Source organism: Orycteropus afer, unplaced genomic scaffold (assembly GCF_000298275.1).
Source record: "Orycteropus afer afer isolate SDZICR_OR568_19922 unplaced genomic scaffold, OryAfe1.0 scaffold00057, whole genome shotgun sequence".
NCBI classification, from domain to species: Eukaryota; Metazoa; Chordata; class Mammalia; order Tubulidentata; family Orycteropodidae; genus Orycteropus; species Orycteropus afer.
Window position 1 is genome coordinate 8839579 of NW_006921644.1, and position 23993 is coordinate 8863571.

A 23993-nucleotide genomic window follows, 5' to 3' on the forward strand; every position below is an offset into this window, starting at 1 on the left:
AACCAAGATGGCGGCACAGGTTCCGTCAGCAGCGTGAGGTCGTGGTGGATGAGGCCAGGCAAGAGAAATGTCAGGAAAAGGGGTCACTGCAGGAGGCACCTCAAATCTGATGGTGTGTGTGACCTTGACCTCAAAATGACTTTCTTTATAACAAAAAAGAGAAGGAAAAGGAGGAAGGTGGTTAAAGAAAGATGTTCCATGAGCGTCAGGAGACAGGGGCCAGGAGCGTTCGTGAGGGAGGCAGGGACGGGGATTGGACCGCAGACCCAGGGTGGCGGTGTCACCTCTCGCCGCTTCTCCTCTCCCTGGTGAGCTGGTGGGCTGGTAGCTGGGCCGGGGGTCCCCTCCCCCAGGGAGCAGGCAGATGACTTTGGCCAGGGGCAGGGGGAAGGCAGGGGTTACTCCGTCTGAGCATCGTAATTGGCGCCCCCCGCCTTCTTCAGCTCGCTCTTGATGAAGTCTTCCTCCAGCTCCTTCCGATCACTGATCACGAACTCCTTAGCGAAGTTCTGCAAGAATCAGTCAGAATAGAGTTCCGTTAAGGAGGGGCAGGAGTGAAGCAGTGCTCAGCCAGCGTGCTGGGAAGAATCGGCACCTAAAGTACGAAGAAATGATCACAATGGAAATGTGGCGACAGGATGGCTGGAGAACAAAGCAATGTCAGGACATCAGAGAACGAAAAAGTCGAGGGGCTCCGAGCCGCTGCTTCCTCAGATGCCAGAAAAATCATCTTTGTCAGCAGGATGGCAGGGACAACGTCGGAAAGGCAGGCTGGTGAGCAGCAGGTGACAGACTCTAAGCTCTCCAGGAAAAGAGAATAGGTGGGAAGCCCTTGTGGTGTACTGCATGGTGGCCTCCAAGGCTCATGCAGAAATCCTAACCCTTGCACCTGTGAATAGAAAGGCTATCGAGGGGCACAAACGGATTGTGCCTGGCTGATAACCCAAAGGTCGGTGGTTTGAACCTGCTTACCAGTACTGCGGAAGAATGGCCTGGCTATCTGCTCCCATACAGAGTACAGCCAAGAAACCCTATAGAGCAGGTCTATTCTAACACACGGGGTTGGTGCACCTGCATCAGGTCTGCTTTAGTTCAGGGGATGCAATCCTGTTAGGAAATGGGTTTTGGTTATGTTAATGAGGTCACACCAGAGAAGGGTGGGTGCTAACCCTAGTCCCTTCTGAGTGGTGTGTTATAAAATGAGAAAACAGACATACACCGAGACACACACACAGGGGGAGACAGCATGCCACCGTGGACAGAGGCAGATTAACTGTAAGGAGCAGAAGTTCACACACTTCTGGCAGTCCCAGGAGCTAGGAGGCTTCAGAGAAACCATCTGAAACTGGCTGATGCTGACGGGTGCACACCTCTGCACATTTACTAAGAATCACTGCATTGTACACTTCAGTAAAGCAATGTACTTAAAATGAATGTTAGGATGTATAATGTTATGATATCCAAATTTTATCATAAATATGTTATGATAAAAATATCAATAAAGCTGTTTTAAAATTCTATAATTTGATCGATATTATTTCACTTTCATTTTTCTCTCTATCTCCCATGTACCTAAGTCTTCCTCTTCCGCAGTGCCACCGTGTGGATCGCTCACATGTGGTACATGGCCCTTCCCTTCACCCAAATCCACACTAGTCTCTACCCACCCAGCAGTGCTTCCTCCCCTCCCTTCTCCACCCTGGTGACCAACAGAGGTTCAGTCCACTCAGAAACCTTCCCTTGACTTTTCACAATGATGAACTAATACAGTATCTGTCCTGTGATTGACTTACTTCATTCAGCACAATGTCCTTATTTCACTTTTAGAGATGAGAAAACCAAAGCTGCAGACTAATATTTGCCCGGGGTCACAGGCAGAAAGTCATCTGGTTCCACAACTGGTGTTCTTAAAAGCCTCCCCTGCCACCAGGAGGAGTGACTCAGCCAGGAGAAGCCCTGTGGCCAGGTCTCCCAGAACTGCAATGGGACTGGCAGGTCCCTGGAAGCTACTAAGTACCAGGGGGCCTCCTGCAATTTCTCCTTTAATCCCTCCTCAGCATATCAGCTTTTCTCCTTGTTCTCAGATAAGGCCTGTGGAGAACCGCAGAACTTGGCCAGAATGTACAGGTTGCAACTGATTTTCTCTTCCCATTCCAGGACATGGTGCCACTAGGTGTACTGCACAGACGAGGGAAGACACGGAAAAAAAGGACAACCAAGAATTCACTGCTTCTCAGCACTGAGCCCCAGTGGCCTGGGGGCAGGTAGGCCGCAAGCCCGGGAGGAGAAACCCTACAGCTCCAGATGCCTGTGGAGGGCAGTCCAAAGTGCCTCTGCTGAGTGATAACTATATACGGCAATCTAAGAAATAAGAAAGCTGGGTGTTTGCATAAGTTAGTCATTGGAACACTCAAGATTAACAAGAAGCACACTTGATAAGGCCTGAGAAACCTAAAGTGAAACTGTACGTGCAAACTGTGCACGGTCCGACCTAAAACCACAGTATATGGGAACCAAAGTGTAACCCAACAAGAAGTTATGCAGGACAGCAGAAGCCAGTAAGACGTGACACCACGATAAATGCAAAGGGACAAAATTACCTTTGACAAAAGATATGTCTCAAAGTAGGGGAAAAAAACCGAAAACTCCAAACCCTGTGCCGCATACCAGAGACATACTTCAAACAAGATTAGCAGAAAATGGCTCCAAGTGACATTCAAGGAGAGCACAGAAAAGAGCGACAAAACAAAGCCTGAAGCAAACTGAGTTTAATGCAGGGCCACCCTGCGACTTGATAACCCTTCTGGCGCGGGCATGGGCTTCAGTCTCCTCCTCAACAGAAAGTGAATGCAAGATTGTTTCACTCACAGCAGCAAGCTTTCATTGTCTCTGTCACTGTCAGCTGTTGTCAGTTGTGACTCATGGCAACCCTATCGTGTGCAGGGTACAACTGCTCCCAAAACCAAACGCACTGCCGTGGAGTCGGACCCGACTCACAGCGACCCCTCCTTGGGTTTCCGAGGCAGTATCACTACAGAAGTAGATTGCTCAATCTTCCTTCCGAGGAGTGGCTGGTGAGTTTGAACCGGCAGCCTCTGACTGGCAGTCAGATGCCTTAGGCACTGCGCCCCCAGAGCTGCTCCACGGGTTCTTCACGCCTGTGACCTTTGGGAAGCAGGTCACCAGGCCTGTCTTCTGAAGTGCTCAGAGTGGGTCTGAACCGTCAACCTTCAGTTCAGCCCTTAACTGCCGGTGTCGCCCAGAGACCCCCTCTCACTGCCTACAGATGACTTACAAGACAAGCAGCCCAGTGATCCAAATACTGGAGGAAACAAAAAAGCAGGTGGGGCTACAGAGCAGCTGTCCTACTCACTACACTGCATCAGTTCTAAGTCCCACGTTATGCTAAAACATTTTATTTTAGTCGATGAGAATATGCACAGCAGAAGCTACACCAATTCAACCATCTCCACATGTACCATATTCAGCGACACTGATTCATCCCAGTGTGCAACCATTCTCACCATCCTCTTCTGAGCTGTCCCTCCTCCATGAGCATAAGCTCACTGCCCCCTCAACTTCCTGTCTAATCTTTTCAGTTCCTGTTGTCAATCTGATCCCATATAGACAGTTGTTTCAAAAAGCTCAATTTCCTTTTAAGAAGATTTCAGTGGATATTTTTGTTTAAGGTTCAAAGATGATCTCAGGACAATAGGTCTGGGGGTTCATCCAGCCTCCATGGTTCCTGAACGTCTGCATCCCACGAGAACTTGAAAATCTGTTCTGCATTTTCTCCCTTTTGATCAGAGTTCTTCTATCAAAGTTCCACATTATTTTAACATTTCGTTTCCAATTTCCCCTCAGGGATACTCCATAGAGCTGGACTACACAAAAGTAAAAGCTCTGCTAGCGTAGCGCCTAAGGTACTTGAGTGCTAATCAGAAGGCTGGCGGTTCAAACCCACCAGCCACTCCTCAGAAGGAAGACTGGGCAATCTACTTCTGTAGAGATACCACCTCAGAAACCCAAGGAGGGTGGCTATGAGTTGGATCTCACTCGCAGGCGGTGAGTTTTTTTTTTTTTTGTTAAATCATTCTTGACTGAAAAAAAAAAAAAATGTACTTTCCCTTTTACTGACTGAGATGGCCATTTCTTAGGACAACCACACTCTAGGACCCACAGAACAGATGCCAAGTTCCCCCTGGGGAGAATCCCGCAGCTCTGTCTGCAGGGTGGTAGGACTAAAGACCTGTCAGGTCCCTGAACCTTCAGCGGGGCTGGTGGCTGGTACCTTTGGGTCTGCTCCCCCAGTCACATGAGCCCCTGCTGAGTAAGTGCCAAGGGGTATAACCAGGACTCAGCAGGTCCCCTGCCGCTCCAAAGCCGAACCAAGAAGAGAGATTTATGGCTGGCACAAAGGGCTGTGTCTCCTTCTTGGTCTTAAGTTTCAGAACCATCTGTTTCAGGCCGAAATATTCCCTCCAAAGACAGGCTGAAGTCCCCAGGGACCGTGACCTTGATCTGAAACAGGGTCTTTCAGGTGTTAGCATGAGGCCATCCTACAGCACAGCATGGTCTAATCCAGTCTGACTGGTGTTCTCAGCAGAAGAGACGAGACCCAGGGACAAGGTCACAGGAAGACGGAGGCAGAGAGTGGAGGGGCACCTACAAGCCGAGGGTGCCAGGAGCTACCAGACGCCAGAAGGGGCAAGGAAAGAGTCTTCCCTAGAACCTTCCAAGAGAGCGTGGCCCTGTCGGCAGCTTGACTTGGGACTCCCAGCCTCCAGACAACGAGACAATACCTTTCTGGTTTATTAAGCCACCCAGTTTGTGGTACTGTGTGACCACAGTCCTGGGAAATGAATACAGCATCACAGATGGTGGGGCTGAAGACCCTCACAGGGTACCTTCTCTCCACTCTGCAATTCACGGCAGGGGAAACTGAGGCTCAGCAAGTGCTCACCCATGGCTGATTAGAGGGCAGAGCTGGCTCTGAGCCGCTCTCCTCATTCCCTCACCCGCCGCTCTCCACCCTCCCACCCGCACTCACCGTCCTCCCTGACCCAGTGGTCTCCACCCTCCCACCCGCACTCACCGTCCTCCCTCACCTGCCGCTCTCCACCCTCCCACCTGCACTCACCGTCCTCCCTGCCTTCATGGCGGTGTCTTGGTGCCCATGTGCTCCTCTCTGTTTCATGTTCATCCTGTGATTCACCCACCCCTTCCCATCCTGGTGCCCAATGGGGACCACAGCACCTTCCAGATAAGGTCTCTGGGATGGCTTCCACTTTGCCTCTTGCAGAGACTGGCCATGCGTGGGCCACCAAAGGATGCCATGTGCACACACAAGCCAGGCAGGCACGGCGTGGTGTTAATGTTCCGGAGGCGGCTCCAGGCTGGAGCGGACACCACACTGAACTCACCGTGCCCTGTGATGGAGCAGCAGGCGCTCCTTCAAGACCAGAACCTGTGGGTGGAAGAGGGGGACAGTGCATAGCCTCTGGTCCCCCAGCTTCCTCGTGGGCCCTACCACTCACAGGATGCCACACACCTGCAGGGGCTTGGGGGGGCACTTCTTGTCACTGTACATAGTATCCCCCAAAGGACCTGACTCCAGAGCCAACCCAAGCAGCAGCTCAGAACCCCACCCAATGCCACTTCTCCCAGGGTTCCCCAGAGAGGGCCCTCAGCTTCTCAGGGCAGACACCAGTGCCTCGAGGAGTGGGCCTGACTGCATGTTTCTGAAAAGAGGCAGAAAGAATGAAAACGGCTCTGTGGGGACCCGCCCTGCAAGGGGGAGTGTTGTCTGGGACGGGAAGTAGCCAGTGGCGGGGAGCTGAAGTCAGGCTCACGGAAACCAGAGAGAACGTGTCTATGAGCACCTGGTCACCCTATGCGCTCCCACCTCCGCACACACCCACCAAGTACACAACAGCACAGAGGCCAGTGACGCTGGTGGCTGCAAGGCTCTGGGAGCACATCCTTATTTGGAAAGACCTGGGCAATCTACTTCCGTAGTGACACCGCCTTGGAAACCCAAGGAGGGGTCGCTATGAGTCGGATCTGACTCGACGGCAGAGTTTTTCTAGGTTCCCTAAAAGGACTGCCCCACAGAAACAGAACACAAACCACACGTACAATTTAAAACTGTCCAGTCATCCCGTGAGGAGCCTGGTGGTGCAGTAGACAAGGGCTTGGCTGCTAACCGGAAAGCTGGTGGTTCAAACCCATCAGCCACCCCATGGGACACAGGGTGGCAGGCTACTTCCATAAAGAGGACAGCCTAGGAAACCTCTGGTCAGTCAGTTCCACCCTGTTCCATAGGGTCGCCATGGGTCGGAACCAACTTGATGGTCATGGGTTTTTGTTTTTTTTTAAATAGCAATATTAAAGAAGTTAAAAGAAAGGTGAAATTTTAGTAGGATTTTATCAAACCCAGTACATGCCAAATACTATGTGAAATGGAATCCAAACAGAAAATTAATGAGATCCTCTGCATCCCATTTTTGGTACTAAGTCACAGACTCCACCACGACCACACGTGGCTGGTCAGAGCGCAGGTCCTGACAGAACACGAGAAAGGCTGAAAGCATGTGGTCCTGAGACGCCCTGGGGCTCGCTACTAGGAACGCTGTCACCTTCCGCAGCTGCCATGTGGAGGACTTTTCCTTCTGGGCTTGGCCAGGGCTGCTTAAAGAAGCCCACCCCTCAGCTAACGCTTATGCCACATGAGGAGTGTTCAGAATGTGACAGCCGTCGGAGGCGCAGGACAAGCTCCCACTCTGGTTTCTCCAAGCGGATGGACAGACGATCACGCCTCAAGCACGGACAGGAATCCATCTGCTTCCCAGATGGAGGTGATTCTAGCAAAGAACTGGGACCAGGCACCAGAGCTCCGGACGCAGTGAAGCCTCTGTTTGCGAGGCTGGCTTTAAAAACATTTTCCAATCCCTGGCTTTAATCATCCCTCTCATTTTTAAACGCCTGGTTTTAAACCCCGGCTGCAGTCCTAAAGCGTGCTGCGAGAGGGTTCGGGCCCAATGCGAGAGAGGGCAGCTGTCCGTGTGTATCACCAGCAGCTTGACCCTCATCAGTGACTCCACCTCGAACCTCAGTCTCCTCACCTGCAAATGGGGTGCACAGAGGGTTTGCGATGATGCCAGCACTGAGTGGAGTGCTCAGTAATCATTAGACATTGTTTTCATGATACTGGGTTCACCTTCCTTCTCATGACTGTTAGGGGGGGCTGAGATACAGAGAAGCTCTGAATAGCACACAGAGTGAGGACAGAGAGTGGCTAGTTCCTCTTCTGTGCCCCCACGATGGTTTCTTTACCCCTAACGTTTATTTTTAAGTAAAGGGAAGTCCCAGGAGTTCCTCTGAATGATGGGTGTCACTGGCACCTCCTCACACTAACAGAGGGGGCAGCGGAGCCAGCAGGACAACCAGGATGCAGGACGGACTCAAGTGCAGGGGAACAGGGAGCAAGCCTGCTGGGGTGGACGTTGTCAGATCTCCACTTAGAGCACTGGAACACGGGTGGGGGTGCTAACCGACGTGGAATGCGTGGGTGCAGGAGGAGGGCTGGGAGGAATGGGAAGTACCTGATAAATAACCTCAGACACGTTCAGAAGACACAATGGGGCCAGGAAGGAGAGGTGGTCTTTGCTGTATCTGAAGACGAGGGGAGGTACGGCAACTCAATCTTCCAGCAAACACAAGCTTGTTGAACACCTGCCACATACCAGCTACTCTCCTAAGCCCTGCGAAGGCCAACCTCCAGTAGTCAGGGGCTGCTATGAAGATCTGAAGGCAAAAAAGCGAGAAGCAGGGGGTTCTGGGAGGCCTTGATGGAGCCGTTCAATGGCTCTGGGCCCTGGTGTCCACCTCTGTGAAAGAAGAGGGCCAGACAAGAGGGTCCCCAGTTTCTTTCCCATCACCGTGCACACATGTTCAGCTGTCTTAGGAGGGCATGGGACAAAGTTCCACTGGGGAGGCCAGAATCCAACAGGCAGTGGGGAGAGTGAGCGCAGGACAATCAAGGTTGAGATCACTTCTGACCAGGCCCGTCTCAACCCTCGCAAAAGTGTGCACAAGGGACAGGGGGTGGACACAATGTGTGCTGGCCTCAATAACTGTCTTTTCCCCACGTGGGCGAAGATTAATTCCAAACCACAGGCCCCAGAGTGCTGAAGAAAAGCAGTGGGTCCCTAACTTCCTGCATCTTGGTGGGGGACAGGGTGCCCTCCCAGGAACAAGAACCAGATGAAAGCGCACAGCCTTCCAGCCCGCTGGGCGCTGGACTGCCAGCCCCCCTGCGCCCCTCCATGTCCCCTCCTGCAATTGCTCTAAGTGCTTAAAAGACCAAGGCTGAAAAATTCTACCAGCAAGGTGTAATTCACTCAAAAAGAACAGGTTCTTGGAACAGGCATGAGTCATCACGAAAAGGGAAAAGAAACAAACAGATCAAAGTGGTATGGTGTGGCATCTGACAGACTCAGGGACAAAGGGGCCTGCGTCACAAGTGCAGGAATGACTTGATCGTGCTTCACTGGGGGAGGGCAGATCGCAAGACAGAGGCACACAGCCACATTTCGGGGGGGCACAGTGAGATCATCTAATGCAAATGAGCGGCAGGAGGCCTGACGTCCTAAAATGTGCTAAGAGTAAACAGGGGCCAAAGCCACAAAGCAGCAGTGCCCACGTGCTTGGAATCTGGGTGACCACCTGCTGTCTGACTCTCTGCTTTCCTGACTCCAGATACTAACAGAAGCCAGCTTCCCCTTGTCCTTTCTGACTACAGCTTTATCTAAATCAGGGATGGCAAGAATGCAGTAAACATACCTCCACTCTCTCCTCCTGTATCCATGGCAGACATCACTAATCAATTTCAGTACTGTTTCATGGAGTCCAGACTTAACCTCAGAATCCTTCTTAACACAGAGGTCTAAATAGCTACTGCCTGTTGATCATTTGAAAAAGAGCTCTGGTGGTGCTGTGGCTTAAGCACTCAGTTGCCGAATGAAAAGTGAGCCACTCAAACCCACTAGCTTCTCAGTGGGAGAAAGACGTGGCAGTCTGCTTCCATAAAGATTTCAGCCTTGGAAACCCTATGTTGTTGTTGTTTGCCGTCGAGTCGGCCCCGACTCATAGCAACCCCTCCTTGGGTTTCCGAGGCAGTATCACTATGGAAGTAGGATGGCCCAACCTTCCTTCCGAGGAGTGGCTGGTGGGTTTGAACTGCCAGCCTTCTGGTGAGCAGTCAAGTGCCTTAGGCACTATGTTACCAGAGCTCCTTGGAAACCCTATGGGGCAGTTCAACTCTGTCCTCTAGGGTCACTATGAGTCGGAAACGACTTGATGGCGATGGATTTTTAAAAAAAAAAAATAATAATTTGACTAAAGCTAGATTAAATCTGGGTTTAGATCTTCAATTTCTCCCAAAATTGTGCCTAGCATGTTTTCCTCAGCCACAGTCACTTCTGGGAATTTTTCCCAAAGAAATAATTTTCAACAGAAATTTTAAAAATTATAACACAGATCGCTAAAGATGTTTGTTTCCACAATTAGTCCTAGTGACTGGTACACCATCCAATCTGCAGCCTATACGACTATGAGACTAGAAGAACTAGATGGTGCCCGGCTACTACTGTCATCCACTTGGAAGGGGATCTAGGTAGGTGATCCTGGATAGAGAGGGAGAACAATGTGGAACAAAACTCAAAATCATTTGGAGAGAGAAAAAAAGGAGGAACCAGGTTTGCTGGTCCCATAGAGCCTGGTGGAACCACTGAGACTATGGCCCCTAACTGCCCTTCAGGTCTGGCATTGAACCCACACCTGTGGTCTCCAGCCAAACAAAAGACAGGCATATGAGTTGAACATTTACCTCAGGTAGCTACAGTCCTTGGAGAGAACAATCATGGGAGAAAGAAGGGCTGCTTATGCACAGGGAGACAGCTCAGGGGGCAGGTGTACATGGAGGGATGGACACAGGAAGAGGTGACTATGGGAAGGAAGTAGGAGGGGAGCTGTTGCATTGTGGGAAATTGTGGTCAATGTCATGAGACAAAGTGTATGTTTGTTTTCAGTAGGTACCCAGCTGTTTCTAGTTTTCAAACAAAACTTGAATAAGTAAACAGCATCTCCCCTGAACACTTCGTATACACAGCATCTGCTTTAATCCTTGCAGCAATTCCATGAGTTAGGTATTGTCATTCTAAAAATCCAGCTAAGGAAACTGAGGCTCCCAGAGCCCAAGCAGCCAGCAAAAGGTCACAAGGTCACAGGTTTGGTAAGCGCTAAGGCTGTGAATCAAACCCACACTGCATTCCATACCCAAGATCTTTACCAGGAAAACACACACGTACACGCAAAGAATGTCCGCAGTCTTACGTATTTTGTACTGTGTTCACGCAACAAAACCGTATCCAGCCATTAAAATTAGGAAACTGAAAACACACTTCTGAGATGGGAAAAGACAGGACCCAAAGCATAAAGCTTTGTACAAACACACAGCCACATGGCAAGCACTCCACGGGAATTCGCAGACATCTCCCTGTGATGTGAAGGATGATGGCTGGTCATTGTTTAACTCTTCATTTTAAAAAAATTTAAAAAAACCCCCAATGCCCTGGGATCAAATGACCATGGGGGAGAAAATGGAGAACAAGGGGTTTGGCCCTCAGAGGGATCTCAAAACGCAGAAGGTCTGGGGACAGATGTAAAAGGAGGAGCGAAGTGTGGAAACACACAAGGAAGGGGAAGAGAAAGGGAGAAAGCTGTTCCGAAGGCAGCGGAAGTGCTTAGAGCAGACAGCCTGCAGCCCTGGCAAACAACCGAGTTCACCTATTTCACACATTTCCACGTCTGGAGTCACTTCTCCAGGCTCCTTCTATGAGACACGTTCCGGCCCAGCAGCCTGGCGGCATAGGGACCGTGTAGTGCTGAGTGGGGTGAGGGATGCTGCATTAGGGAGTCAGGAGGCCAGCCGTCAGGAGAGGGCGGGGCAGGAACCCTGCTGTTGCAGGCCGCCGAGGCCTGGGGCCCCTCTGGAGCTGGGTGAAAGGCAGCCAGGCCCAAGTCTGCCCAGCAGATGTCTTTACTGGTCCAGGCAACGCAGTGCTGTGCAGTGAGTTACTCGACACAGCCCTTCTAGCCGGTCTTTGTGAACCCCACACAACGATTGCGTGGGACTAAGCAAATACGGTGCTTGTGGTCCACCAAGGGGACTGGACAGCTTGCTGGTGATGTAAGTAGGTACATGGAACCCTTGTGGGGTGGGACCATGCAAATGAGGAACCCTAACCAGGGGATTGGTCTGTTTGACCGTCTGTTAAGTTCAAAGGGAGAGGGGAGGGGCAAAGGGAAGGGGAGGGACACCTCTAACTTCTGCCTCATGGGGACCAGCTTTGTGCGTGTCCTTTTAAAAGACATGAATCATTTCGGCTGTCTCCATTCATATGCTCGGCTCAGTCCTAGGATGCGGGGTGGGAGGTGGGAGGTGGGGGACGACACAAAGCTGGCCCCATCACTCCCAGGGTTAGAGCCCCCACCACGTTCATGATAAAGCCCCACCTTTCAAGTGCTCTGTGATCCTCCACCACCTGGCTTCCCTCAACACTGAGCCTGGCGAAGCCTCTGTTTCCTCATCTGTATAGTGGGGCAGTAACAGCACCGAGCTCACACATGAATGCACCTGTCACCACTGCTCACGCCCTACAAGGGCCTCCTCTTTTTCCATCAGGCACTTTGGGTTTTAAATGTATGACTCGAGCAACATCACCCGCCCCAACTGGCCCGATTGCCGTCCCAGGTCCCAGGTGCAATACATCAGCACAGAGTCCCTCCCTGAACTACTACTGGAAGAACTGTAAACACTCCCCGTCAAAGCCAACGGCTGGAGGCCCTGGAGGGTGTTAAAGAGCGTGTGGTGATCGGCCCCATATATCTCCTTACACGAAGGGGCACCCTCCTCCCGGCTGACCCACCAGCTCTCACCCTGGCTTTCTACTGAAAGAGAAATCTTGGGACTCCCGGTCCCCCCGAGTGTAACTGGCTTCCACAATTTAATTCAGTCCAAAGAGCAGCTATCAGACATTTCTTAACTTCTGTCCTAGGAACACACAAGAAATAAGATACAATCTAGAGCCCACGTGAACACATTCATTTCTCTCTCTTTTGAGTATCTGTTATATACCCAGTACTTTCCTAAACACTAGGAATCACACACTGCCGTCAAGTTGATTCTGACTCAGAGTGACCCCCATAGGGTTTCCAAGGCTGTAAATCTTTGCAGAAGTAGATTGCCTCATCTTTCTCTAATAGAGCAGCTGGTGGGTTTGAACCACCAACCTTCTGGTTAGCAACCAAATGCCTTACCCACTGTATCACCACAGCTCTTGGAGATTACCTTCTAATTGGTAATAATGCATGGAATTAGGACCATAGTAGAAACATAGATAAGGAAGTAATTAATTGCCATCAGGGCTGGCAAGAGAGTGGAGTAAAGAATCGCGGTTTTGAAGGATGACTAGGAGTTCATGAGGCACTAAAATGGAGGACTTCTTTTTACATGTGTTGCTTTTCTTTAATCCTTCTAACAACTCTGGAAATTTACTCTCTCCTTTTCACAAGTGAGAACACAGAATTTCTGGAGGTGATGCCACTTAACTATGGCCCTAAAGCTGAGAGGCTGAGGGAGCGGGAATATCAATTTGGGCCTCACTCTCCCAAACCCAAGCTCTTTCTCATTTCATACAGTGGCTTTTTTTTTTTTTTTTTTTAATTCTTTGTTTTTTTTTTTTAGGCCAACCATAAAGTCACCCTACTGGGATTTTTTTTTTTTTTTTTTAATTCTTTGAAATGTATTGCCATCATGTACATAATTAAACAAATGTGAAGACCACAGAAAAACATTGTGCAGATTTTAAGAGGGTCCTTAGCCTTTTCTGATGTAATAGGTTTCAAACAACCTAGAGGAGAATTGATGCAAAAAGGGCACGCCAGTGGAAGAGGTATTCGTTCTCACTTGTCTCTTGGAGCGTGGAGAGAGGCCTCAGAGGTGCAAGGTAAGATGCGTGGATCTCCTATCACAGACCTGACACTGACAGCTAGGCTTGGGAAACAGGCAGACATTCACGTACCAGGCTGGAGATTAAGTCTTGTCTCTGTGGTAGAATCCTAAATGTCTCGAGTATTTAAAAAATTCTGTGGCTCTTCTAGAGTTTTGGTTTTTAACTTTTAGACTTAGGAAACAAATCAGAACTCTCATTCATTTTATCTACTTTCTTCTCAATTTTATACTCCTTTATCGGGTTTTTAATTTATTTTTATTCAGAACTCTCTCTCATTCATTTTACCTACTTTCTCAACCTTAGTTTATACATCTGCATTGGGTTTTTAATTAATTTTTGTCATTGCTGTTGTTGAGAACATACCCAACAAAACACACGCCAATTCAACAGCTTCCACACGTGCAATCGGTAACACGGATTCCATTTTTTGAGGCGTGCGACCCTTCTCACCCTCCTTTTCTGACGTACTCCTTCCGTTCCACTAGCTCACTGCCCTGAGGTCCGTTCCACTAGCTCACTGCCCTGAGGTTCCTGTCTAACCTTCCCAGCCGCTGTTGTCAGCTCCGAACATAATGCTCACGGCAGATACTCTTTACTAATTAAGCTAAAACTGTTGTTTCATTTTAAGAAGACTTCAGGGGCTATTTGTGACTTGAGGTTTAAAGATTATCTCAGGACACTAGTTTTGGGGGTTCATCCACCCTCAAACTCCAGATGCCGTGACAATCTGAAATTCTGTACAGTAGTATTTTTAAAAGTCAGTGCTGAGCAATACTGTCTGATGCTCTGCTTTTTAAAAAAAGAAAAGAAAAGAAAAAGGTCCCCCTTTGTTATCGAGGTGTTGGAGTTTTCTATAACTTCTAGAGATAAGTCCCTTGTCAGATATGTCATTACCAAATATTTTTTCTCAATCTGTAGGTTCTCTTTTGACTCTTTTGGAGAAGTCTTTGGAAGCACACAAAAATTTAATCTTTAATTAAAAAAATTAAAATTAACCTTTAAATTTTAAAAAAAAGACAAAGGTCCCCTTACCAAGGAAAACTGGGAACCTCTGAGTTTACAAACAAGTTAAAAGGTTTGTTTCCTATAAGACTTCCCAGAGTCTTTAAAGTGACATGTCTGGTGGCGCAGTGCCTAAGGCATTTGACTGCTAACAGAAGGTTGGTGGTTCAAACCCACCAGCTGCTCTGCGGAAGGAAGATGGGGAAGTCTACTTCCACAACGATTTACCACCTTGGATTGAACTCACTCCTGTGGCTACCAGCCAAACAGATAGGCATACAAGGTGAACACTGACATCAGGCATATACACTCTTTGGACCCTCAATCCGGGAGAACAGAAGGGCTGTGTTTGCACAGGGAGGCAGCTGGGGGTGGGGATGGGAAATGTATGGGAGTGGAGGACACAGGGAAGAGGTAACTACAGGGAGGAAGTGGGAAGAGAGCTGTAACATTGCGGGGAACTGCAGTCCATATCATGAGACAAAGTGTGTATGAACTGCCATGTGGCAAATGAATTTGCTCTGTAAACTTTCACCCAAATCACAGTAAAAAGAAATTAAAAAAAAAAAAAAGATTTACTGCCTTGGAAAGCCAATGGGGGTCACTATGAGTCAGAATCAACTCGATGGCAGTGGCTTTGGTTGTGGTTTTTGGTGCAAGACAAACTTATCCAAAACATCCACTATCTGTCAAGTCCATTCCAACCCACAGCGCCCCTAGAGGACAGAGTGGAACTGCCTCAGAGGTTGTCAATCTTTACAGAAACAGACAACCACATCTTTCTCCTGCAGAGCAGCTGGTGGCTTTCAACCACTGACCTGTTGGTTAGCAGCCAAGGGCTTTACGACTGCACCACCTGGCCGCATAGTTGTTGTTATGTGCTGTCGAGTCGGCCCCGACTCATAGCGACCCCTCCTTGGGTTTCCGAGGCAGTATCACTACAGAAGTAGGATTGCCCAACCTTCCTTCTGAGGAGTGGCTGGTGGGTTTGAACAGCCAGCCTTCTGGTTAGCAGTCAAGTGCTTTAGCCACTATGCTACCAGAGCTCCCAGCCGCATAGTAGGGGCACAGTAAACAGCTACTGTTACGAGGGTGGGTGCATGGAAGACGCCCTCAGGATGGAGCTCAGGTGTATCTGGCCCTGGACAGGCAGCAGACCCAGAACTTCATCCAAGTGGCCCAGGGGTGTGGACGCCACCAGAACCGGGGCTCATCTGCCACCCCGAGCTCACTTGCACCACGGCTCCTCGGAGGACACCCTGTCCGCTCGCCTGCCCCGGTGCTGCGAGCTGAGCTGTCCCTTCCGGAGGCTTGGCTCAGTGAACTTTTACATGATCTCAGAAAATAAATAAAAGGGTCACGTGAATAAAACCATTTTGTAAAACAAGCACGCTGCATTACTGACAGTCTGGCTTTACACCAAGACAGCCTGGCCCGGGCACTGGGCTTGGTTCTCTCAGTGGTGACCACATTGTCCCCGCAGTCCCGCAGCAGTGCGAGGACAATGCGGGGGGTGTTCTGTCCCGGGCACCCGCCCGGCTCTGTGCCGCAGGCTGCCGGCCACCAGCCAACGCACAGCAGCTGTCCATTGTGCGTCTTCCCGACTCACGTCCATGTGTCTGCGTCGTCCAGCCCCCTCCCCCACGGCCTCTGCTGCCCGCAGCCTTGAGGGTGTTTGTCTTGCTTCCCAATCACAGGCACGGCTCAGCGTCTCAGCCTGGCTCTGAATACAGACTAAAGAGACCCGCAGTCAAGCCGCCTGAGTTAACTGCTCTGGCTTTGGCCCCAGCTCAGCCGCTGGTTGCCTGTGCGTCAGCACAAGCCCTAGCCTGCCCTCGGGCTCAGTTTCCTCATGTGCCGACACACCTGTGCGGCAGGCCACAGGCGAGGTGGCAGGGAGAGGGCCTTAGTCCTGCAGGAACGGCTTTCAGAAAGCACTGGCAGGGCAGGGGAGGCCAGCACCTTCCTGTGTCTCTGGGGGCTGTGGCTTTGGTGCCAGCCTTCTGGAAGGTGGTTAGACAACAAGGATCAACAACAACCAGACTTCTGCCCATGCCTGGAGCTCAACACATGCAGCAAACATCTCCCAAACACATGATTCACAACTTAGAAACGTCTCCTACCCAGGCCGTTCATCACGGGCTTGCCTGAAAGGGAAAACTGGAAACAAGAACTGCTACCACTGACTGAGGAGTCAATGCTGGGTGGTACAGTCCATATACTCAGCGGTAACCGAGAGGCTGGAGTCTCCCTGCCACCGAGAGAAGCCTCAGAAGGAAGGCCTGGTGGTTTGCTTTTCAAAGATCAGCCACCACAACCCCTGCGGAGCCCAGTTCTGCCCTGACACACGTGGGGACGCTGTGGGTTGGAACAGAGTCCACAGTCGGCACTGAGTCTGACCAGACTCCTCTATACAGCATTCCTTCCTACATTCACTCATTTAATCCCCACAGCAACCCTAAGAGGCAGATCCTCTATTAGCCCTTCAGACACAAGGAGACTGAGGCTCAGAGAGGGTCAGCAGTGTGCACCAGGTCACACAGTATGCAGTAGAACGGAAAACTGAACACACACGTCCAGCTAAAACATCTCCGTCCCTGACTATTAAGTGACACTGCCTCTTTGTCCCAAAAAATAAAATAAGGTTCCTTTAAAGGTAAATTATCTTCAGAAACAAACGACCCTATTTCTTAAACAACAGGAACATTTTAGGACATGGAAGTTGAGAGGGACAGCAAGTCCCCCTCTCCAACTTCCCCTTTTAGGGACAGGACACCAAGGCCCAGGGAGGGAGCCATGTCCACCCATCCCTCTTGTTTCCAGTGTCCCTGCATCTATGACCAAGCAACTGATGATCTTGACATTTCATATAAGCACAGAGATATGGGGGTCTCATTTTTTTGTAATAAAAGCAAGAGTTTATTAAGAATCATAAAGTAAAAGTCAACCTAGTTATTCTTCAGGTGGAAATGGTTGCAAATGGCAGCTAGGGAAGTAGTCCACTCCCCAGGACAGGGTGCCTAGAATGGCCCATTTGGAGGGTCCCCATTGTACAGAGAGGTGAACTGATACGCAGTCCTGATCTAATGACGGTCTGAGAGCCCCATTCTGCAAGCGTCATTGCCGCTGGTAACCTCAACGGCTGCATTACACTGCAGTGTATAATGTGAGGCCCCGTTACGCTGCAGACAGCTACCATTAATGTAAAGGGAACAACGCAGACAGCAACGGTCAACACGGATTCCACCTGCAGCACAAGACGCTTCCTGGCTGCCCACGAGGGGATGTCTGTTCTGTTTTTTCCTGTTTACCCAGCTTCCCCTTCTTTTAACATCCAGGATCATGGCAGTCGGGAAGCCCTAGCTCCCTGCCCCACACAGTGCAGACACAACCCGAGCCGGGCCAATCAGGGTCCCAGGAAGGGGCTGACTGGCACTGAGGGAGGGAGGTCTCTCTCCTTCTCAGCTCATCACCCAGAAGGGCCTCCAAAGCCTCCACCATTTGTCGCGCTCTGCAGGGCCGGCCTGGAGCCAAACTGGGAGAAAAACACAACCGAGAGCAGAGATGGAGGCACCACTTAAACCCGGACCCAGCCACACTGAGGCCAGCCGTACCCACTTCCAAGTCCCACAACCAAGGAAGTCTGCTCTCATTTGGGCTCACAAACAAATGAATTGTAACGGAACTCCCACCTCAAGGTCCTTCCAAAGAATCCTATTTCCCAAGTCGTCCTCAGCCACTGGCCCCTTTAACCAAACTGAACAGGTTCTGGATTTACAGCAAACTACAGGCATTCTCTCTCTGCGGTTCTCTTTCCCTCGGGCGCCACCCAGGCGGCCAGTGCAGATCCGGGGACTGAGCCTAGACAGCAGAACTGAGCTGACCTTTGACCACAGAATACGCACTCTCTTGCATTTTTCATTCTGCTGTCAACCAGGAGACCCCTGAAAGCTGGTGAACCATTAAAACTCTAATGGGCCCACAGGACCACGCAGAGGGTTGGCAGATGACGTTTTTCTACGAGCATATCTATGTGTGCTGTAAGAATGTCTGGGTATATAGTAGAGCTGACAAGGGACAAGGTTGTGGTGACTTCTGAGCCACAGCCAGCGACCTGGAAGGAGTGAGCAGTTGGACCTGTGGGCTCAGGACCATGGTTGCAGGGGATATCAAGCTCAATTGGCAGAACATACTACACAAAACATTGTTCCACATCCTACTTCGGTGAGTAGTGACTGGGGTCTTAAAAGCTTGCAAGCAGCCGTCTAGATGCAATGATGGTTCTCAGAGCAAAGAATGAAGAAAACCAAAGATGCATGGGAACAATTAGTCCAAGAAACTGGTACACCATGTGATCCCTCAGCCTATATGACCGTGAGACCAGAAGAACTAGATGGTGCCTGGCTACCACTGTCAACCACTCGGAGGGGGATCTACGCAAGAGATCCTGGATAGAGAGGGAGAACAATGTGCAACAAAATTCAAAATCATTTGGAGGAAAAAAAAAAAAAGAGGTGGGGGGACCAGGTTTGCTGGTCTGATAGAGCCTGGCGGAACCACTGAGACTATGGCCCCTAGCTGCCTTTCAGGTCCAGAACTGAACTCACTTCTATGGCTTCCAGCCAAACAACAGACAGGCATATGGGGTGAACACTGACCTCAGGTAGATACTCTCCCTGGAGTGATCAATTGTGGAAAAACAAAAGGGCAGTGTTTACACAGGGAGACAGCTGGGGGTGGGGTCAGAAGTGCATGGGAGGGAAGGGCACAGGGAAGAGGTGACCACAGGGAGGAAGTGGGGAGAGAGCTGTTACACTGTGGGGAACTGCAGTCAATGTCATGAAACAAAATGTGTATGGAAAATGAATTTACTCTGTAAACTTTCACCCAAATCTCAATAAAGTTTTTTTTTTTTTAATTACATATATATATGTAATTTATATATTACATTAGGGTTTATATATATATAAACCCTAATGAGCCCACAGACAAATAGCCTACTGACAGCTGAGGAGTGACGGGGTATCACTGCCAGGCAGAGTGCAGACAGCAGTGTTGACTGGTGACACTAATTAAGATATGAAGGAAGTGACATTCACCGGACATTTATCAGGTCCTGGGCACTGTGCTGATCCTTTGACAGGACAATCAGAATGGCTGCACCTGTTCATGTGATGAAAACACCTACTGCCGCCCAAGCCCTACTTCCTGCAGGGCATTCTAAGAAATAGCTCAGTGGGGGAGGGAAGGGAGCTGCCTGTATGGACGTGGTGAGCCCAACATGATCTGTAAGAGTGAAAACTGGAAGTGACTCAAAAGACCAACGACTGGGAACATGTAGAACATTCTAGAATGGTTATGAAATGGGACGCTCTGCCACCAGGAGGGGGGAAAAAAAAAAACACGTTAATTACAAGGACTATGCAGCCACAGAATTTATGAAATTATGTTAACCTAGAAACAAAGCCAACCAGAGCGGGACTTGGAGGCTGGAACTCCAGCCATGCACAAAGGCGGGGGCCGGGGGCACACACAGGAACAGGTAGGATGACGGAAAAGGGATGCTTGCTCTAGGGTGACAGGAGGTTGTTTTTTCTTCTTTTCTCTCTTTCCTACTATTATTTTTCTTTAATAAAACTTTCAGTATGGAATAGCTTCAGATTTCCAGAGAAGTTGTTAAATACAGCCCAGAGTCCCCATGTTCCTCTCACCAACGCCCCCTATTGTGACTCTCCTAGATCTAGTGTTAGCAGCTTACACGTCTGTGGTATGCTCATCAAAACGAAGCCACCAAACCCGGACCTCACCACTAACTAAACTCCAGACTTGATGCAGATTTCCCCGTTTTTCCCACTAGGGTCTTGTTCTGATGGTAACTTCTCTTCTGTGACTCAAACCTTCACTATGGGTCCAGTTTGTTCAAAGTCATGTGTTAAGTCATCAGCCCAGGGCCACACCAGCCCCTCCCTGCCAGACATGTGGCCCACACCAGCCCTCCCTGCTGGATGTCACGGGGGGGGGGGGGCGGGCAGGCCCGAGAAGAACCCGAGAATTACCTGCACCACCTCCTTCACCAGGGTCTTGTCAGTGCCGGTTTTGGCTCTCTGCAGCCCGCTGACGTTCTCACCAATCCACGTGATGAGGGCGAACTTGGAGCGCTTGCTCATGGCGTCCCCGGTGGTGAAGCGCACGAAGGCAAACAATCGGACGTCATCTGCGGCCGACAGCAAACAAAGGCGTGATGCTCGGTGAAACACCACGGAGCGCTTCCCCAAAGAAGGGGCTCCAGCCACGAGGGCGCCCAGGGCAGCGCAGGCACCTGGACCCTCAGAGCCCACCAGCTCCCAGCAACACCAAGCACGGGAGAAGGACCCGCTCCCACACCGACCTTGGCCAACAGTCCCCAGAAAACAGCATCTCAGGCTTCAATGTCCATTTCCCAGGCAGGAAATGGAGGTTCAGAGAGGTTGAGTGACCTTCCCAAGGTGGCAGAGTCAATGGGAGGCTCTGCTGGGATTTGAACCCAGGCTGCAATGCCTACCATGTTCTGTTTAACCAAACTGAACAGTTTGGTTAAATGTTCCACTCCCTCTGTGTGTTCAAGTCTCAAATCTGGGGTCTGATTTAAGGAACAGGAGTTCGTCACCTCTTTGTATCCTCTATCTCTGACACCCTGCCTGGATGGGACCACAGCAGGCCACAATGGGAGACAGGAACTGGACTGGGGAGGGGGGATGATGAGGAAGGAAAGGAAGTGGCCACGATTTGGGCACAGCCCCACTGGCCTGTTCTCACATGGCTTGTGGTTGCTACCTGAGAACAAACAGGCTGAGAAACTAAGGATTTCTCAGTGGACACAGATGAGACTGCGGAGGGGGATTCCCAGCCTCAGTGTGTGGTAGAACCCCTGGGGGTCTCACTAATCACAGACCCTGACTCCCAGTGCCGGGGCGGGGCCGGCGTCTGTGTGCCTGATCAGCTCCCAGACGCTGCTGCTGCTGCTGCCTCATGACTGCACTTGGTTTGCATAAAACAAATCAAGACGCCTTTCTCCCTCCAATCTCTCCTGGGTGCCTCCACACCCATCCCCAAGTGGAATGTAGTTTTATACCAGGACCTAAAGCCAGAAACCTCCTGAGGCAGGAGGAGATGCAGCCTGGAGACGACAGTGTTCACTTCCTGGCTAGTATCCGTAGCACACCTGTGGCCACAAGCCCCACCCTCTAAATGGGTCCCCCCATAACCCCCAGGTGTCCCAGGGGAGCAAAGCAGATGACCGGACAAGACCTGTGGCTCACAGCCAGCCCTGGGTCAGGGGGCACCAACGTTTACTTGATCACAATCTGCGTCAGCACAGCATTTTTCAGTTTATAAAACTCAGGTAGTTTATTATCTCAGTGTGGGCTTCAAAGCGATGCAGTGAGGTAGGTACAGGTGGGGGTAGGGGACATCTTGTCATCTTCGCCGTCGACATCCTAATCACCATTTGACGGATCAGAGCCCAAGCCCACAGAGGTCCCATGACGTGCCCAAGGGAGCACTCTAATGACAAAGCCAGGTGGAGATCAAGAGCCCGGACAGGTCAAGGGTGTTTGCACAGCCCCACCCAGCACTGATGCCCACCATGGGGCTTGACCTCCAGGGTCAGTGGGGAACAAGGCAGTGGGGCAGAGAAGAAAGGATGACCCCAGAGATATGCCACAGGTTGAGTCAACAGGGCTGGGTGACCAGCTGGATGTGGGGAGTAAGGGCAGAGGTGTCCAGGGGACCCCGGCCCTCTGTTCAGCCAAGTAGCCAGCTTTCTTGTTGATGCAGCTCCCCACCTCCTCTTTCCACACACCGCCCCCTCCACAGCTCCGGTCCATTTCTCCACGGCTCCGACTACACCTCTTCCAAGGTCTGCCCTCTCCAGTGGCTGTGGAATTCTCCACACAACATCCTCTTTGTGCCTCAACCCCATGAGCTCGGTGACCTTCCCCACCACCCACACCCTCCTCTTGTGGAATAACCAGGGCTTTTCCCAAGGACCCAGCCCAGGACCTGGCACAAGATAAACACACAATAAGCTAGTTATCACACCCAACCCAAGGACACTGGGGCCCTGGTGTCTTTCTAGAACCTTCTAAAATCTAGGGACTTTCTAGATCCACAGGCCAATGTCATTTAAATTATCATGGGGGGCGAGGTTTTCCTGGGTGGTTGTTTGGTGTCAATAAGACAATGGTCTGGCCAACAAGACTGCTGACGGACATGTTTCTGAAAATCCAAGGGCGCCAGTATGCTCGCAAATGTTTGCTGCTTGGGATTTGGCAGGACGGTGGGAAGTCAGCTGAGTCCAAGAAGAAAAAGCTGCTCATTGGAGCAACATTCCCACAGCTGCCCAGGCAGATCTGGCCGCTCTCCCTCCCTCCCCCACTCTGAAGGTGGTTCGAAGCCCATTGGACCTCAAACTGGTCAGTGCCAGGGTGGAGTTCAAGGTCTTAGTGCCCAGTTTGGCTCCCTTCCCTCTTCTGCAGAACGGCCACACCAGACACAAACAGGAATTTGCAGCCAGGCACCACAAGCGCACTGGGACGCTCTCCAGGCCCATGTGCACCCCCGCTGACCCACCCTGCAAACCCACCAGCCACTTTGCAGAAGACGTGGTAGTGTCCTTCCATAAAGACAACAGCCCTGGAAAGCCCACGAGGCAGTTCCACTCTGACCCACAGGATCACTGTGAGCTGGAACTGACTTGATGACAAGGACTTTTGGGAAAACCACTCTAGTACACAAGGAAACTGTGGGTGTATCAACTGAACCCCAAAACCCCAAACCGCAGAGTGGGTCCTAACCCCTCCCAAGTAGTGCCCTGCAAAAGAGGCACTGCAGAGACAGAGGAGAGACAGTCACGTAAAGATGCCTCCACAAGCCGGGGACCACCTGGGGCCACCAGACACTGGGAGAGAAGGGGAAAGGGACCTCCCCCGAGCCTTGGCGCGAGCACGGCCCTGCTGGCACCCTGACCTTGGACTTGTAGCACTCAGAACAGTGAGACACCACACTCCCGTCCTTCTAAGGCCCGTGGTTTGTTGTACTTTGTTCCTGCAGCCTTGGTAAACTAAAGCAGCGACAGGGCTCGTTCGGTTAGAGACCCCAGCAAGCACTCCTCACCTGCTGCTTCCTCCACCCTTCACCCTCAACCTGCGGCGCCACCCTGTCGCAGTTAAAGAGATCAAGCTCCAGAGTCCATTAGAAATACAGCTCTCCTCCATCTCACACCACCCTGGGACCTGGACCAGGTGGCTGAATGTCTCAAGGCCTCAGTGTCCTCACCTGCAAAATGGGTCAGACACCTGCCTTGACAGGGAAAGCCTTGGTTGCCGAGGATCATGGCTAGTTTCTCTATCCCCACTTCTCCAATGAAGCTGCCCTTTGGAGCCCACAATGAGTTCCTAATTGCCAAATGCAATGGGTGGCCTACTCTCTGTGCTCATCTTGTTTGAGACCTGTGTGTTGCAGTTTGTTTTCAGTTCTGTCCTGGAAACTCTCCTATCCCTTGGCCCCAGGACAGGGCGTCATCTTGGTTTTCTGAGCTCTGATCCCACCCTCTACCTCTTGTACTGGCTCCTCGCCCCCTCTGCCTCCACACATTGTCCAAAGTTCTGGTGCAAACTCCCCTCTCCCCGAGTCTCTCTCCCTAGATAACCTCCACTGTCGATTCCAGAGAGTTGCTAATTCATTGAGTGAATATCTGAATGCCTGCTGCTTGGCAGTTGGCTTCTAAATGATGGGAGATTTACCATCTTAGTCCCTGCTCTCAGAGGTTTCTGAGTTGCCCACAGGGCAGAAAAGGATCCCGGAGATCAGAGACGTCGTTTACTGAGCACCCATGATGTGCAAGGTCTGACACACTGCATCAGCCTGACCTCTCAG

General features: G+C 50.8%; 1 protein-coding gene across 1 annotated transcript in view; it reads right to left on the bottom strand.

Annotated features, from left to right (window-relative positions):
* Positions 1-398: 398 nt before the first annotated feature.
* COTL1 (coactosin like F-actin binding protein 1) overlaps positions 399-23993 on the bottom strand; it is a 39524-nt gene continuing 15929 nt past the window's right edge. The window contains exons 3-4 of the mRNA XM_007939137.1: positions 20135-20292; positions 399-509 (exon numbers count right to left, since the gene is read on the bottom strand). Coding sequence (XP_007937328.1) covers positions 399-509; positions 20135-20292 — 269 coding nt within the window. The remainder of the gene's footprint in view (positions 510-20134; positions 20293-23993) is intronic.